We start from the raw sequence: 18,575 nt of genomic DNA, 5'->3' as shown, positions 1-18,575 counted from the left end.
TGTGCTTGAAGTGTCTACATAATGAGGGAGAAGAAATAATTATAATCAAAGTAGCTAATATAAATTTGGGTATAGTACAAACAAATAAATAATATATTGTTACATGATCCACTAAATTTTCTCCACTTCGAAGATTACTACTAGCTTGTGCCAAGGCGTCTCTCCACATACTAAACGATTGGCTAAGTATTTTCCAAAGACTGGACATCGATTCTTTGGTTCTTTTCCCACCAATTTTCTCAAGATAATTGGTATGAATAAGACTCTACATTTCTCGCAACTACATCTCATTACCCCTAATCAAATCATGAGTAACTTCAATCCAGCTAGTACACAACGCAACATCTTCAATAAGCGTCCAATTAGTACCTACATCATTAGTCATTTTGTTGGAAAAAATTGGATTGAAACTTTGAGAGAAAGATAGGAATGTGGTTGAAAGTAGTTGAGAAAATATGAAATTGTGGTGTACGCTAGAAGATAATGAAAGGTATTTATAGAAAAATAAAATCTTTTTTTTATTATTTTTCAAAAAAAAATTTCGGATTTTTATTAATTTTTTACGTTTTTTTAATTTTTATTCACATAATTAATCTCTGTCGTTGGATTAAAAAAATTTGAATTCCAACACTCCAGATTGTGTCATGTGGCACAACGATAAGATTTTCAAAATTTTAAACTGTTTTTTTAATCTATAAAGGCGAATAACGTAGACCGTTGATCTCAGATCCAACGGCTGCAATTAAATAAGGTTTTAAATTTATTATTAATGTTGGAAATCCAACGGTATAGAAAAAATTACCGTTGAGATCCAATGGACGCGGAGGCGTCACATGGCCTCCCTAATGGTAACATTTTCAGATATGCATGCATTCTTGTCGGGCGATGCGCACCAACTCGTGCTTGAGCCGCATGCGCCTGACGCATTTCAAATACAAAACATGGCTGACGTCGCTTGACGTCAACCTTGCCATTGGGCTCTCGGGTCGTCACCTCTCACTAGGCCTCTCCCTTATGCTCAATTGCCCAGATGGGCTGGACGTGGTTGCTCGGGCAAATGCCCATTGTTTTAGGGCCTGTCGTTGGGTCTACTCCACACGGTGGAGTTGTTTTTAGTTCATGGACAGCCCTGTCAACGTTATCAAATGTTAATTTACCAACAGAGTTGAAAACAAAATCAAAAAGTGAGGCTTTAATAAGGGTGGGCACGAATCATTTTCTCCGAAAATATAATCGAACCAACGAGTATGCAGTGGTTCGGTTTGGTTTTGTTGATTTACGTTTAGAATGCTGATAAATTCACCCCACTGTCTTATTTCTCCACCCATCTTTTAATAAAAAAATTTAAGTCAATTTTAACCTCCTGTAAAATGACATATAAGGACAAAGCAAAAAACTAGTTGCTTCCAGTGATTTGCAAGCACACCCTAAATTCACACCCAAATTAACAATTCATGGACTCACAAAAAAGCTACATTCTTGTTCGGATTTTATCATTCTACGTTGCTTTTGGGTGTCTCAATCACTCCCTCAAATTTTTCAAAAATGTTGAAGACAAAGGTAGTACTGTGGGGAACCATATGATCAGAGGCCACACTCGGAGCGAAACTTCGCAGAAGTCGGTTGAATTGTATAAATGGCTGGTGGGTTTGGAGGCGAAGGCTAATGGGTTTTCCTATTCGTATGTTTTAGTGCTCGGGGTTGGTGATAGAAGGGGAATAGGTGCACATGAGGGTTTTGGTAAGTGGGTTTGGAGGTGGTGTCAAGTATGCACGCCGGGTGTAGATGAAGTCACAATCGTACCGAAATAGGGGACTTGAATTTGGGAAGGTGTATTCACTAGTACATTGAAGAGCGATTCTAGATGAAGTTCCATCAGTTGTTGGTGACTCTGTACAATGTATTCATACAAATTTATGACAAGTTGTTAATTAGAGGTTATTTTAGGAATAATAGTGAGTGTGGAAATAACGTTTTGACTTTTTAACTTTTTATGGTGGGTGAAATTATAGTGTGGGTGAAGATATAGAACAATGGGGTGGGTCTAGTAGCACTCTACATGTATTCAAAACATAATTAAAAAGTACATTCAATTAGGTGTTGGTTCGGTTTCATTCGATTCAGTTTTTTGCCAAAACCGAAACTGAATTGAAATTTCGATTCAATTCAATTTTCTCTTTTTTTTTTTCGGTTTGGTTTTTTTTTTATCAATGTCACACACCTAAAAAATTGATCTTAACATTCCTCTCGAGTCTTGATACTAATAAAAGCAAATCAACTTGTTTCTTATCCCTTCAATAATGGGGAATACCATAACAAGCATAAGAATCCTAGAGAAGATGATCGCTACCATTGATGATACCGTCAGGGTGAAAGGGCAATCTGTTGGTGGTGTTGTCACATGCATTGTTAGGAATTGCCCACCGATTCTGCCTCTGTCTCTGTCTCTCTCCATGTTTCTATTTGCAAGCATGTCTTCAATTGTTTATATTAAGGGCAGACTCTTCAATTGTAGTTTTTATCAATGTCACGCACCTAAAAAATTACCGTTGAGATCCAATGGACGCGGAGGCGCCACATGGCCTCCCTAACGATAACATTTTCAGATATGCGTCGCGTACCCTATTTCTGCATTCTTGTCGAGCGATGTGCGCCAACGCGTGCTTGAACAACACTCACCTGACTCATTTCAGATACATGACGTGGCTGACGTCGCTTGATGTCAGCCTCGCCATCGGGCTCTTGGGTCATCACCTCTCGCCAAGCCCCTCCCTCGAGGCCTCTCCCTTGGTCCCCCTCGGGTTCAATTGCCCGGATGGGCTGAACGTGGTTGCTCGGGCTACTGCCCATTGTTTTGGGGCCTGTCGCTAGGGCTACTCCACATGGTGGAGTTGCTCTTAGTTCATGGACAACCCTGCCAATGTTATCAAATGTTAATTTACCAACAGAGTTGAAAATAAAATCAAAAGGTGAGGCTCTAATAAGGGTGGGCGTGAATCATTTTGTCCGAAAATATAATTGAACCAACGAGTATGCAGTGGTTCGGTTTGGTTTTGTTGATTTATGTTTAAAATGCTGATAAATTCACTCCGCTGTCTTATTTCTCCACCCATCTTTTAATAAAAATTTTAAAGTCAATTTTAACCTCCTATAAAATGACATATAAGGACAAAGAAAAAAACTAGTTGCTTCCAGTGATTTGCAAGCACACCCTAAATTCACACCCAATTTAACAATTCATGGACTCACAAAAAAGCTACATTCTTGTTCGAATTTTATCATTCTACGTTGCTTTTGGGTGTCTCAATCAATCCCTCAAAATTTTCAAAAATGTTGAAGACACAGGTAGTACTGTGGGGAACCATATGATCAGAGGCCACGCTTGGTGCAAAACTTCGCAGAAGTCGGTTGAATTGTATAAATGGCTGGTGGGTTTGGAGGCGGAGGCTGATGGGTTTTCCTATTCGTATGTTTTAGTGATCGAGGTTGGTGATAGAAGGGGAACAGGTGCACATGAGGGTTCTGGTAAGTGGGTTTGGGGGTGGTGTTGAGTATGCACGCCGAGTGTAGATGAAGTCCCAGCCATGCCTAAATAGGGTACTTGAATTTGGGAAGGTGGATTCACTAGTACATTGAAGAGCGATTGTAGATGAAGTTTTTATCCACTATACTTTAAGAACAAGGGTGTGGATAGTCCTATTCTAGGCTAGGTGAGGATAATGTAGCTAACAAAGAAAATAGGCTAATTAAGGCTCAAATGGGTAAAACCTACAAAAACAATTGCATGGAACGAAGGCTTTTTGGCTCTGGTGGTAACTACTAACAACTTCATCTTGCTATATGTTATGCATTCAATTTTAAGTTTTGAATGAAACGGGTATGAGTTCTAGTATTTGGAACTAAAGTGATAAAACGTATTCTAAGTAGCAACCCAGCAAAGAATAATGAGATCATGCAACGACTTTAGAAAACAACAAATCACAGATTACTAACTCTCCAAATAAAGTTTAGGCTCAAGTCTCTCAGGGTTGTAGCGTTAGTTTGAGTTCCTTCCTTCAAGAATGTTACAAAAACTTATTTTTTTCCTTTGTGATTACATGTGAATTCGTAAACGTTAACTAAAACCAAGCATAAACCAAAGAGCATATCAAACTTCCACCCATGTTTGTAACTTTCTTTAACAGTCATGCAATTAAAAACCAAATCCTCATCATTATGTTGGAAGGTACCCTAAGACACGACACAAACAAGGGATTAGCAAGTTTGCTAATCCCCGGCAACGGCGCCAAAATTTGGTGTGAAAATTACTTGACACACAAATTAAACCCTATTGATGACAATTGTAGCAAAGATGTAAGTAGGGATCGTTCTAAACCGGGGATTAACTAGGGCTGCTAATCTACTCAAATTAAACTCTAAAACACTAAACTAGACTTAAAAACACAAGAATAGACTCTATAGACTCTAAACTGACCTAAGACACTCAAATCTGCAAAACTAAGTGAAATTGACTCAATTGTAAACCTAACAAGTGATTTGGACGAAATTAAAACTTACTTTGACTCAAAAGATTAAAAGAAAACAGATTGTAACTTAACTAACTCAGAAAACACTTAAAAGACTCAAAACAGATTCTAGAGATGAAATTGGACGAATTGAAGACTAAACTAAGACCCAAACAATGGTTATGGACTAAACCTAACCTATATTGACTCAAAACACTCTAAAGAACCTAATTAGGACAGATTCTGACCTAATAATATAAAACAGAAAAAGGTGTTTGATTTCTGACGAAATTGAATTAAAACTAAACAAATTGCAAATCAAAGTAAACTAAAACGAAATTGAGATGAATTCAAGGGTGAAAAGCTAGTTAGAGGATCATTCTCCACACATGAACATATGCAACATAAATCAATTTCCAGTATTGTTTCTTTAAACCATGAACGACAATGCCTCAAATTAATCGTGAATGCACAAATTAACTATCAGATTTCCCTAAATTCATTGAATTGGATGAATGCATGCAACAACCCAAATTATTCTTCTCAAGTTCCCTATATGAACAGCATGATAGAGATACATTCAAAGATCATTAAATTCCATGGAAATCATAAGCATTGACAAGGCAATTATAACTATGAACTGCATGATATTTTTGCCAAGAATCTACTTAACACGATTGTGACTAACAATCTCCACTACTTGTAATTATAAGTTCCTAACGATTAGGTGAAAGTCCCTTATAATTTAGCACCAGATTCAAGCATGCAAACTAAGTAGGCCTCCTTAATCAACACACAAGAATAAGTTATCAATCAAATAGATAAGTAAATCGCATTCATATTTTACGAAACAATAACTAAAAGGAATCAATTCATATTAACATATGTCCATGGCTTCAAATTCACCACTAACTAATAAGGGTTTAGTTCCACATGTTCATAGCAATTGAAAAGCAAATTAAAATAAACATCGAAACTGAAACGAGGGAAGAAAGAACTCTTAAAACTCCCAAGGATGCAGATGGCTTGCGCACAAGGCCCTCCTTCATCAATGGAATGCACGACAAAGCTCTCCTTCTTCTCCAAAAGGTGCGGCATAGATGTATATGGATGTAGGATGGTGTTTTGTGATGTAGAATGGTGATTAGGGTTGCGGCAAGGTGTTTCTGAATGGTGTGAAGGGTGGTGACGAATTTAGGCTTTAAAAACACATATATATAGGCACGGCAAAGCTAGGGTTTTCACAAAATCTGATGGGAAAAGGTTAGGGTTTTGGAGATAAAAGGCTTGGCCCATCCAAGGGAGAAAAGAATTAGGATTTTATGCAGATTTTTAGGCTTCTAGAACACTAGGTGCGGCACAACCCTAGGGTGGATGGATTAGGGTTTAAACTTAGCAGAAAATAAAGGATTAGGGCCCTAGGGTGCGGCATGGGCTTAGAACAAAGCTGAAAAAAAGATTAGGAAACTTCCAATTCAAGAGTAGAAACTTTCAAGAATGGAAACCTCCAAGAATAGCAACTTCCAACTTTAGAAACTTTGGTTTCCAATTCTGAACTCTTTGTTCTTCATGTTCATTTCTTCATTTCTTGCCTCCTTTGATCTTCAATTTCGTCCATCCATTTGACTCCAAGCATGTGATATCCATTTTATGCTCAAAACTGCTTCAAAAGGCTCCAAATTGCACTTTCTCGCCAACTTTGTCATTTGGACCTACAAACACACGAAAATAGCTTAAAACACTATAATAACCACAAACTAACTATAAAAGTGCAAGAAAACAAGCTAACTAAGTTGCATAAATATGCTCCTATCAGCATTCATACAAATTTATGACAAGTTATTAATTAGAGGTTATTTTAGGAATAATAGTGAGTGTGGAAATAATGTTTTAACTTTTTAACTTTTTATGGTGGGTGAAATTATAATGTGGGTGAAGAAATAGGACAACGGGGTGGGTCTAGTAGCACTCTACATTTATTCAAACCATAATTAAAAAGTACATTCAATTAGGGGTTGGTTCGGTTTCATTCGATTTAGTTTTTTGCTGAAACTGAAACTGAATTGAAATTTCAGTTCAATTCAAATTTCTCTCTTTTTTTCGATTCAATTTTTTTCTTTTTTTTTTGTTTTGTTCGGTTTGGTTTCGATTTTTTTTATCAATGTCACACACCTAAAAAACTGATCTTAACATTCCTCTCGAGTCCTGATACTAATAAAAGCAAATCAACTTGTTTCTTATCTCCTCAGTAATAAGGAATACCAGAACAAGCATAGGAATCCTAGAGAAGATGATCGCTACCATTAATGATATCGTCAGGGTGAAAGGGCAATCTATTGGTGGTGTTGTCACATGCATTGTTAGGAATTGCCCATCGATTCTCTCTCTCTCTCTCTCTCTCTCTCTCTCTCTCTCTCTCTCTCTCTCTCTCTCTCTCTCTCTCTCTCTCTCTCTCTCTCTCTCTCTCTCTCTCTCTCTCTCTCTCTCTCTCTCTCTCTCTCTCTCTCTCTCTCTCTCTCTCTCTCTCTCCATGTTTCTATTTGCAAGCATGTCTTCAATTGTTTATATTAAGGGCAAACTCTTTACCTTAACCATTGCAAAGTTATATTGCTCTTTCATTAATTTGTTTAATCTTCATCAAGTCATATATGAAAAGTTATATTGCTCTTTCAATAATTTTTTTAATCTTCATCAAGTCAAATATGGAGGATGGACTATCACTAAAATGGCATCATTTTAAGTGTAAAGGGATTTGGTTCGGTTCGGTTTGGTTTGGTTTGGTTTTCAAACCTCTAAAACTGAAACCAAACTAATAAAGTTCGGTTGGGTTCGGTTTTCCTTTTTTTGGTTCAGTTTTTTCGATTTTCTGTTTTTCTGTGTTTGGTCTGGTGTTTCCAGTTTTCAGTTTTTTGAACCCACCCCTACGTTCAATATTTCAAAAGTTTTAGTCTTTCAAACATCCACAGATCTCAAGCATTTCAATTCAATTGAAATATTAAGCTTTTCGGAACACAAAAAGTTTATCAAGTCAAAAGAATTGAGTTTCAATTAAATAAAATCTCATGCTAAAAAACGATTTATTAATTAGAACATCACATAAATATCATGTAAACCTCCTAATTCTTAGTCATTACAACTTATAATATGTTTATAGTAAGGTCGCTAAATAACTGACAATAAGCTTAGAGGTGCAAATTAAAGTAATTAATAATTTAAAGATACATGATTCGTTCGGTTTGCTTTTTGTCAGTTTCAAAAGTATCAAAACTGAAGCAACCCAAAAGTAAATAGGTTTGATTCGGTTTTTAAAATGTTTGACTTTTTTTCTTGGTCAAAATCAAACTAAACCGACTTTTCGTAGGTTTGATGCCCACTCCTAGGCTCTAACATGTAGTATAGCATCGTCTCAAACCCAAGTACAAGTAGCGTACCCAAACTATATTGTACTTGTTGCATTAGTGTACCCAAACTATATTGTAATTGTATACAACAAACTCAAGTGATTAAATTTATTTTGTACATTCGTTAAGTACGGTACTTTTTATTTAATCTCTCTCAAGGTATAAAATATCGATGATATCGAAAATATCGGTAGTCCAAAAATACGGAAATTTTGATGGAAATATCGGGATATTATCGATATCGATAAAAATTGAATAAAAACCACGGAAATTGTAAGAAAAACTTGGAAATTTTTATTGAAACTTTGCATGATGTTTATTTAGTCAATTATCTATTAGTTTATCACAAAAAAATGGAAGGAAATGCATTGCATGATAGATATAACTGATTTAAGTTGATTATATAGCGAGCTGGCAAACATTGTGAGTGTAGAAAATATGTAGTAATTAATGAAAGAAGTTTAAACACACCATAATCATTTATATATAATGAAATAATACAATATTTTACACTTTATACATTGCATGGTAAGATACATGCGTGACTTAGTAAGGTCTAAAATATCGATGATATCGAAAATATCGGTAGTCCAAAAAAATATCGGTAGTCCAAAAACACGGAAATTTCGATGGAAATATCGGGATATTATGGATATTTTAAACTATGATCTCTCCTTCCCAGATATCTCTTGGATAAAAAAGAAGAGCAAATAAATATTAGGAAAACTAACCAAAAAGGTTTAAAAACATTAAGTTTTAACCAAAAACCATGTTACAAGTTTATTTAATGGTTAGTACAAAATTTTAATTTAAATCAGCCCAATAAGAATGGCCCAAGCAATAACATTCCGCTTTTGCCCCTGACGGCAAGCTTTATCTCTCCGTCCCTATTTCGATCTCTCCGTCTAATATCTGCAAGCTTGATTTCGTCCTTGAGGTCCTGCCATGGCGTCTTCTGAACCTCTTCGATGCTCAGCTTCTGCAAGCCTAGCCTCGACATGCTCTCTTCCAGGAACTCTCTCTGGCATCTTCTGTACACGTGCGAGCACTCCTTTCTGAACCTCGCCGCCACCATCTGCTTAGCAATCTCATGGAGGTTGTTGATGGTTCCAGAAGGAAGCGCATCGATCACGATGTCGTAGTCACCGATCGGCTGAGCACTAAGGATCTGGTGTTCCTCACCATCCCCGATTACCTCATCCTCATCTTCTTCTTCATCATCTCCCGAGTCAAACGACAACACGCCATTCGACTCACCACGAAACACACGATTGAGTTTTCGTGACTCGCCGCCGCGTTCGACCAAGGATCTAAACTCGTCCTCGAGCCGGAACATGGCCTGCTGCATAAGATAAAAGTTGTTTTCTAGGAATGATGACTTATGGTTTTTAGTTTGGTATTAGCATTTGTTGTTTGGACACAGGTACTGTTTTTGTGTGTTAGGTAGTGTATAATAACTTCAAGAAGGATAAAAATGGCTATTGGAAGTGGTTCGCTAGGAACTTGGCATCAGGCGGTGCTGCTAGTGCTTCATCTCTTCTTTTTGTATATTCTCGGGACTATGCAAGAACACGTTTGGCAAGTAATGCCAAGGCTGCCAAGAAGGGTGGTTGAAAGGCAGTTTAATGGTTTAGTTGTGTTGGAATTTTCGTGTATTGTGGACTTTACTTTGGAATGTACGATTCTCTAAAACCTGTGGTTTTAACTGGTGGCCTGCATGATAGCTTCTTTGCTAGCTTCTTGTTTTCTTGTTGGGATGGGGAGTTACGATTGGTGCTAGATTAGCTTCTTACCCCATTGACACAGTGCGCCACGGATGATGATGACCTAAGGAGCAGCAGTTAAATATAGTAGCTCTCTGGATGCATTTAAGCAAATTATAAAAAACGAGGGTGCTAAGTCACTTTTTAAATGGAACACTGGTACTATCACTGTTTCGTAAACTAAGCACTGACTATTTCTTAAACGGAACACTAGTACTATCACTGTTTCGTAAACTAAACACTGACTATTTCTGAAACGGAACACTAGTACTATTACTGTTTCATAAACTAAACACTGACTATTTCTTAAACGGAACACTGACTATTTAGCTTGCTGTTTTCCGTATGTAATAAATAAAGCAAATGGAGCATTGAATGGAAACAAAAAAAGTGCATAAGTTAAACTATAGTATCTACCCAACTTAATAATAATGTAGTGTTGCATACTATCTCCTCTATTATTTTTAGAAAATAAAAGTTAGAAGATTTGAACACATTTTATGAATTAACAATTGCACTATGAGCAGATGGAACAAAACTGAAATCCCAGTAAATAAAATGTTGGTATTGATTCTTTGATTACACTAAACCAACATTCAAATTGCAAATAAAACTATACATTTCATTGCATATGTGTTGTTCTAAATACAATTCATAAAACGTTTTTTCGAACAAAACACTCATAAATTGTTACATTGCAACATAACATCTCAAACGTATGTACATAAATAATACCTAATCATTTAGCTGAGGGTGCATTATGAGTGACAAATATGTTAATTCCCGAAGCATCTTCCATGCTCTTTATACGTGTAAGCAAAAATTGCTCCTTTGATTGAAGTGGCGAACTACATTGCTTACAGGCAAACTAAAGACACCCTTTCGTTGTACTTTAGAATTTATTGTTTGTATCACGAACCTAAATCGTTATAGAAATAGTATGTGTTTAGTTTATGAAATAGTGGTAGTACCATTGTTTAGTTTAAGAAATAGTCAATGTTCAGTTTAATAAATAGTTAGTGTTCAATTTAAGAAATAGTGGTAGTACCGATGTTCAGTTCAAAAAATAGTCAGTGTTAAGTTTAAGAAATAGTTAGTGTTCCGTTTAAGAAATAGTGGCAGTTTCATGTTCAGTTTAAGAAATAGTCGGTGTTTAATTCAAGAAATTGTCGGTGTTCAGTTTAAGAAATAATGACAGTATCGTCTTCAGTTTAAGAAATAATTGGTGTTTAGTTTAAGAAATAGTGATAGTACCGGTGTTCATTTAAGAAATAGTCAGTGTTCTGTTTAAGAAATAGCATGTGTTTATTTAAGAAATAGTTAGTGTTCAGTTTAAGAAATAGTTAATATTCTGTTTAAGAAATAGTGATAGTACCAATGTTCATTTAAGAAATAGTCAGTATTTATTAAGAAATAGTTTGTGTTTATTTAAGAAATAGTCAGTGTTCAATTTATGAAATAGTCAGCGTTTAGTTTAATAAATAGTCAGCTTTCAGTTTACGAAATAATGATAGTACTCATATTCAATTCGAGAAATAGGTAGTGTTTAGTTTAATAAATAATGCTATTACCAATGTTCATTTGAATACATATTCAGTATTCAATTGTATAAATAATTCACATTTGTAAGTTTACAACTCCTCCCTTTAAAAACCTGCCAACTTTCTCTGCATGCCCAATCTCTCTCCCGCTCAACCCTAAAGAAACCCAAAAGTTGGATTTTTATACTCTCTACATGTTTGCTTAAAGAGAAGCTGAAGGGAGACAAAAAAAAAACAGCAATTTTGGATCTACAAAAGCCATGTTCATCAAGTCATTGGCCTTCTTTTGATCTTCTTGGGCATCTCCGACTTACACGACAATGTCCCATCTGCATATCCTCGAAGTTCCTGCTTGGTCAATGATCCATTGGAATCTTTACAAAGAGCAATGAACATGTCTACACAAAGCACGGGGTTGCAATCAGCAATAGAATTACAGTAGTCTTAAAGTTTTCAATTATAATCACCACATTTATTTTGAGATAGAGAGTACAGATTACATATTGAGCCTAGGACTTTAACAATGGCAAATTCTTGTATTGGGAATATATATCTAGAACACAATAATGAATCCGAAACTCAAGAATGTGAAGCGAAATCAAGACAAGGTAATGGCAATCAAGCCAAAGCCAAGACCAGATAATCATCTCAATCTAGAATGGAATCCTCATACTACACTTTAACAGCAGCATAAATAAGCCGCATGTAGAAGAAAATCCATTTAAACAACAGAAAAAGAGGAATGGCAATGGAATGAAAGTTTAGATGTGAAAACTACCCACCACAAATGCGCTGGGTGGATGTCAAAAGAGAACCAGTTTTCAGCTTGCTCATTGTCCGTGACTTCTTCCTCACTTTTCCTAATATCGAATAAAGTTCAGGACATATAGTCAGCAGAAGATCAGAGTTCACTGGGTGTTTCAATTACTTTGCAGAAAATATACCTAATGAAGATGATGCAATTAAACACAAAAAAAATAAATACAAAAAATCAATCACCCCTCTCCTTTCACTGAAAATCTGGTCGTCTCCTCCGCGAACCCCAATTCCACCATAGCCACTGCACATTGGCATCTGAAAGAGACACACTCACCAAAGCGGTCTGCCTTTCTTTCAAGTGGAAGCAGGAAACGTCGGTGAGAACGGAGTGAACAAATAGCTTGACTGCGAGAGATCCACAACATACTGCAAATTCAAATCCTTCTCTCCTGCCATCGATCCTCCAGAGGGTCCCAATTTCTTCTTTTGCTGCTTTCCTGAGGGAGAAGTGAGCAAGAAGCGGAAGGCCTCCTCTTCCTCCACGGCTTCTGCCGTCGTTGCTTCTCCAGTGGTGAACATTAATGGCGTTGGAGGGATGATGAATTTTAGTAACTGCAACTTTGGCTAACGGGCTTGGGTTAGGCTCCGTTAGGGGCAATTTTGGAATATTAATTGTTATGCAGTTTGGGCTTTTTGTTGAGCCCGTGTGTTTTAGTTTTCGTAAAAGTTTTGTGTCCTTATGATTAAAATTTAAATCATTTTTATTAAATAATAGTTTATAATGGTTTTTCATTAAAAAAAAGTTAGCCCAAGCCCTTTTGATTAAAGCTCCCATAAATATATTACTACACTTCACCGATTAGTTACAAGTTGTGTAGAGGAATTCATCAATTAGTTGTGAGTAAATTTTAAAGAAATTAAAATTTAAAAAAAAATCAGAAAAATATTCTATGATGGAATCATATTGGTCGTTCGTATGTTATATGCATATCAACAGCAAAAAGATAATCCAACGTCGAGCATTCGAGAACTGAACCATTATATTTAGGACTTTTTTGGTAATAGTCCTTTTAGAGAGGGAGAGGGACCTTCGGGTGGCGCTTCGGGAAGAACAAAACCGGCCGGCGACTGCGAGTACTAACCGAAAAGCACAATTGAAAAGCCCCAAAGAACCGAAAAAAGTTTCAAAATTTGAAATTGTTGGAGCAATTAATCCAAAACCCATCAATGCCTCGACAATTCCAAAGCTCTTGCTCTTATATATGAATGTATATGTGTGTGTATGTTGCAGCAGCTTCAAAGGCCAACAGTTGATAGAGATCTCCATTCTTTTTCAGGTGAGGTTTGGTGCTCTGTTCCAATCTTTGAATTTTGTGATCTGAGTTTTTTTGTTTTTTCCAAATAAAATCTTCCGATTGGGAGGCAGAAGGTCACATGCTTGCTTCTGAGTCTGCATTGACATATCACCTGATTAATTCATTGATATTCCACTTTGTAGGAAAGATGATTGCATGTAACTCAGTCTTGTTTCATTGATTACTTTGCTATGTTGAAATTGTTCTTTTTGGTTCAGTAGTTAAGTAATTATCTACTTCGTAAAGAGGAGCTGTTTTGTCAATGCTAACCTGATTTCTGTTTTGATTTTCAGTACCGATACATTGGTTAAAAATATGCGTGTTCCTGGAAAGAAATCATCCTTTAAGGAGTACGGGAAACCCGGTTATTCCGGCTCTCTGGCAAACCTAACTTCGTCGCCAAAAGTTAAAAAACCAAAATCAAAGTCGTCCAAGACCATTATTGCTTCAGCCTTGTCAAAGAAGAGAGGTGCCAACTCTTCAAGCAAGGCGTCAAGGAATTATGATGCTGACAATAAATTGCTGAGTAGAAAAGGATTTCGTAAAGAGCATGATACAGATTCTTCCAAAAATCCGTCTGCTGTGAAACTTCAACACAACAAGTTATCAGACAACGGCTCTGATGAGAGAGGAGAAAAAAGGAGGAGAAAGAAGAAACCGAAAAAGGATAAGGAGGAGTTGGATGAAACTTCTCGCTTGCAGAGGAGGACAAGGTACCTTTTGATTAAAATAAAACTGGAGCACAACCTTATTGACGCTTATGCCGGTGAAGGTTGGAAGGGTCAGAGGTATGTACGATCATTTAATACATATCTTCATTTCCTGATTTCTCCTTTATATGTCTCATAAGTTCTATCAATGATTTAGTATTTAAGCTAGACATAGGAAAAGAGTCATGAAATTTCCAAGTCTTGGTTTGAAAAGAATAATATTTTATGTTAAAACAGAATTTTAATAAAGAGGTGACTGGATAGTTTTAGAAGCTAATGTTTTGATTATTCGATGAATGTACATTTTCAATCATTTTAATAGCAGGAGCACAATCTTGTAAATTTTATGTGCTCAAAGTCTCAAATTAACTGAAAACATTGCAGTGTCATGTTTGAATTAAATTGCAATCATTTTTATTATACGCAAGTGGTGATGATCAGTTAAGCATGTAGAATGTGCGGTGTTTTCTTGGGCTCCTTTCTATAGTACATAGTTATGCGGTTTAATTCGTTTAATTATTACTTTTATCACAGTCGAGAAAAGATTAGGCCTGAAATGGAACTACAGAGAGCCAATAAGCAGATTTTAAATTGCAAGCTTGGAATCCGTGATGCAATTCATCAACTGGATTCTCTGAGCTCAGTAGGAAGCATTGCAGATTCTTTTATTTCTCCAGATGGATCTGTTTCTCATGAACATGTAAGTACATGGCATTACTATCCTTTTTGTATGTGCCGACAAGGGATGTTTGGATCCCCTAATTGTGGTCTCTGCTAAGGTCTGGCCTTTCCGATAGCTCCCAAGCGTAGGCTACTGATAGTTTTGGAGCAAGAATGATTTTATTGTTTTTCGTTAGAACTGATTCTCCTTGGAAATAATACCTCATATGAGGTGATACCTCCTTATCTTGGTTTCATGCTTATTCACGTTCTGGTTTTTCTTTCTATTAGATATTCTGTGCAAAGTGCAAGTTGAACGAAGCTTTCCCTGATAATGATATTATACTATGTGATGGGACATGCAATTGTGCATTCCACCAAAAATGTCTTGATCCTCCCTTGGATACTGAAAATAGTAAGTTTCTCACCTCTTCTGAATTTGCTTTGGACCTTTTGGCGGCATACTAATTATGTTTTCTTAGCAAAAGCTACTTCTAAGTTCAATTGTTAATCTACAGTTCCTCGAGGAGAGCAAGGTTGGTTTTGCAAATTTTGTGAGTGTAAAATGGAAATACTAGAATTAGTAAATGCTCATCTGGGGACCTGCTTTCCCATGAACAGTGGTTGGCAGGTTAGTCATTGCCTAAATCATTGAGAAATGTCAAAATTTCACCCCCAATTACTTTTGGTTTTGCTGCTTTAATAATTCCTATAACTAATGGCTCTCTACGGAATATAGGATGTCTTCAAGGAAGAAGCCACTTTCCCCCATGGCAAGAATTCCTTATTAAATCCAGATGAAGAATGGCCTTCGGATGATTCTGAAGATGATGATTATAATCCAGAGAGGAACGAGAACAGCTGCAGCATCAGCAGGGGAGGCAGCGATGACATTGCATCAGAAGAGGAATTGTCAACTGATGTCAGTGTAGGTTCTGATGTATCTACTGACGGGGAAATTGTTTCCAGCCGCAGACAGAAAAGAAGTGTTGATTATAAGAAGTTATATGATGTGAGTATGGAAGCCCAAATTTTTTAAGTTCTTTTTTTCCACTTGTTCTTGATAAATAAAATTGAGATAGAACTCTAGACTGGTAACAGAATTGTAAATTTTTTTTTTTAAACAAGGCTCAACCGTAAGCCAACAAGGCTCCCCTCTTAGCAAGGGTCGGGCAAAACGTCTATCGTACGCAGCCTTACCCTTGCTTTGCAAAGAGGTTGTTTCCACGACTCAACCTTTCGAGAATTGTAATTTTTAAATTTCTAATTATAGTATGACCTTTAATTCCTTGTACCTTATCTTTACATTCAACTGGACTCCACTTTTGAGTCTGACATAGGAGAGTTAAAAATTTCGAGATAATGAATTACTTAGAAATTGCTTGCTGGTGTTCTTTATATATTTGATTGTGGATGGTTTGGTAATAAAACATGCCTATTAGGATATAGTCAACTTTTGAAATGCTCGTATCATATTTTAATCAATATATATTAAACCCTTTGAGGTTTAATTAAAGTTTATATTGTGTGGATAATAATGGGGCACTGTATCTGTTGTATAACAATCATTCTTTGAGGTGACGGTCCAATATTCACTGTGTTGCATATTTGTTTTCTCCTAAGGAAATGTTTGGAAAAGATGGTCCTTTGCTTGAACAAATTAGTGATGATGAAGACTGGGGTCCCGGTAAAAGAAAGCGGAGAGGGAATGAATCTGATGCAGCCAGCACTCTTATGACTCTCTATGAAAGTGAAAGAAATCCAGATGTTGACCGTTCAGAAAAGAAATCCAGCCAACACTCTTCAGATACGCAAGTTAGAAGGTCATGTTTCCGAATTCCTCGAAATGCAGTAGAGGTATTAGAACCTGTCCCTTTCCCCTGTCTCTCTCTCTCTCTCTCTCTCTCTCTTCACTTGCACCCATAATGATTCTGGCGTAGCTATTTTAAAATCTGATGGTAGTATATGTAATTTCCTAGACTAAAATTTCTGCTGTAATTTCTTATTCCAGAAGCTCCGCCAAGTGTTTTCTGAGAATGAACTTCCTTCTAGAGCTGTCAAGGATAATCTTTCAAAAGAATTGGGCCTTAATCCTGAGAAGGTAATGGCGATGGATGAACTACAGATTGTTTGTGCCTTCTTGAACAATCAACTAATTCGTTGCTCGGTATGAGTTTTATTGCTTGCCAAATTGTTTTTCATCCAGTCAAATACATTGTCTTTCTGGATTCTGCTTTATTGAAAATTTGGAATTATGGTGTGAATCTGAAGGAATGTCAAAATGTGTAGGTATGGTTTTGTAGCTTCTGATAATTTTAACGTTGCAATTTCCAGGTTAGTAAATGGTTCAAGAACGCACGTTACTTAGCTCTGAAAACCAGAAAGGTGAGCTAGTTGTCCATGTTATTTCTCATACGCCCATCTTCTTCGATTCTACTATTGTTGTTTTTTTTGTATTTTTTTTCATTTATCTGTTTTAGCCTCTTTGTTATCGCTACTAAATCAAAGGTTTGTATGGAGTTGGAAATCTTTTAAACGAAGATTATATTGGTGAATGAGCCATGGAGAGTTAGGATCTTAAATCTTAACTCCTGAGGATTTTTTGTCTCTCAATAAACTATGTTAATGGATCTTTTGCACAACAGGGAGCGAGTGGTAAAGACCTTGACACTTTTACTCCTGGAATCTCCAAGGCACCGGGATATGAAAATGTGACTGGAAAAGCTGCTGATCTCATGGCATCAGATTCAGATGATGATACCTTAGCTGAAACTGTCGTCCATTCGCCAAAGAATGCTAAGGCCTTCCGGAGAAAGCATCCAAAATCACTAAGCAGCCCTTTGAAGAAGAGTCAACAGAAGGGTCCTTCGTGTGGGTCACGTGCAAAGAGCAGCAAGGTCTTTGTCCTTCAGAATAAGGTTTGTGAGTTTCTGGAAACCAACTGCACTTCACCTGACTTTGCGATCTCAGAATCCCCATATCATACCTTTTTACATACGTGCAAGAAAACTTCTCATACAATTATCTCCCAGAACTATTTTTTTGTAGGAAGAAGAATTCTGGTATATCAGAGAATTCTTCAGGAACCCTCGCCTTTGCCTTCCTCAACTAGTTCACTTGGTTAAATCTTCTCTTAGACTTGTGCTTGTCTCTACTTATTTTTCGTAAAATATAAAGTGGCAGATTAGGGACTTTTTTGGTTTTTAGATACTATATTTACTGCCAATTATCTGTGTTGAAAATATAAAGTGAAAACAAAGATTACTCATGTGTTGGTTTGCTTTCATATAGGATGGAAAAGAGTTGAGTGATGATGTGAGCTTGAAGAAGCTTAGGAATACACGAACAAAGGAGAAGAGAGCCAACCTTATCGCTGGAGGAGGTGAAGATGGATGTCGAGTTCCAGAGCTCGAAATGGAGAGACTATGTAAAGCCAAAGGTAGGCTAGAATACATGAGACAGAAATTATTGAAATTTCAAATCGTGAAGGCAAAGCAGAAATCAAATATATCTCGATTGCATGAACAGTCTGTGATTTATGTTCCAATAGCAGAAGTAAAGGAAAATGTTTGATGATTTGACAGTTTTCTGAATGAAATATAGCATTTTTTTGTATCAGTCATTAGAGAAAATTTTCAATGTGCCGGAAATAATTGGTTAATTTTTTATTTTTTTTTCAAGTTTTCAACCAATTATATTATGACATTGGACCTAGCGGCTTCATTTGTTCTAAAGTTAGGTTGAAGAAGAAATGCAGTGCTGTTCTAACTTGAATGCAGGAGATGAATTATTCGTTAAATGGAAGGATTAGAAGGGAAGCATTTCATTCATGACTAATCCCTTAAAATGAAAAATAATTCTTTCTATAAATTAGATCGTAA

At 36.5% G+C, this 18,575-nt stretch overlaps 1 protein-coding gene and 1 long non-coding RNA gene across 5 annotated transcripts; one reads left to right on the top strand and one right to left on the bottom strand.

The window, feature by feature from the left end:
• Positions 1-11,196: 11,196 nt before the first annotated feature.
• LOC126597516 (uncharacterized) lies at positions 11,197-12,429 on the bottom strand. Its single transcript, XR_007614276.1, has 2 exons — positions 11,993-12,429; positions 11,197-11,608 (listed from the first exon to the last, which is right to left on the bottom strand). It is a non-coding gene; the product is annotated as an uncharacterized LOC126597516 (long non-coding RNA).
• Positions 12,430-12,981: 552 nt separating this feature from the next.
• LOC126596034 (pathogenesis-related homeodomain protein-like) lies at positions 12,982-18,312 on the top strand. Of its 4 annotated transcripts, none has more exons than XM_050262473.1 (12): positions 12,982-13,306; positions 13,618-14,112; positions 14,569-14,734; positions 14,986-15,109; positions 15,213-15,325; positions 15,434-15,706; positions 16,318-16,551; positions 16,706-16,861; positions 17,029-17,079; positions 17,340-17,612; positions 17,743-17,814; positions 17,986-18,312. In XM_050262473.1, the coding sequence occupies exons 2-12, from the start codon at positions 13,640-13,642 to the stop codon at positions 18,265-18,267; spliced, it is 2,217 nt and encodes a 738-aa protein (XP_050118430.1). In that variant the 5' UTR covers positions 12,982-13,306; positions 13,618-13,639; the 3' UTR covers positions 18,268-18,312. The 4 variants fall into 4 exon arrangements, with proteins under 4 accessions (XP_050118430.1, XP_050118433.1, XP_050118431.1 ...); XM_050262476.1 differs by having other exon boundaries at positions 17,727-17,814; positions 17,986-18,219; XM_050262474.1 differs by having other exon boundaries at positions 12,983-13,306; positions 16,706-16,795.
• Positions 18,313-18,575: the final 263 nt, after the last annotated feature.

This window comes from Malus sylvestris, chromosome 13 (genome assembly GCF_916048215.2).
Source record: "Malus sylvestris chromosome 13, drMalSylv7.2, whole genome shotgun sequence".
Classification (NCBI taxonomy): Eukaryota; Viridiplantae; Streptophyta; class Magnoliopsida; order Rosales; family Rosaceae; genus Malus; species Malus sylvestris.
This window is presented reverse-complemented; position numbering and strand designations above follow the sequence as displayed.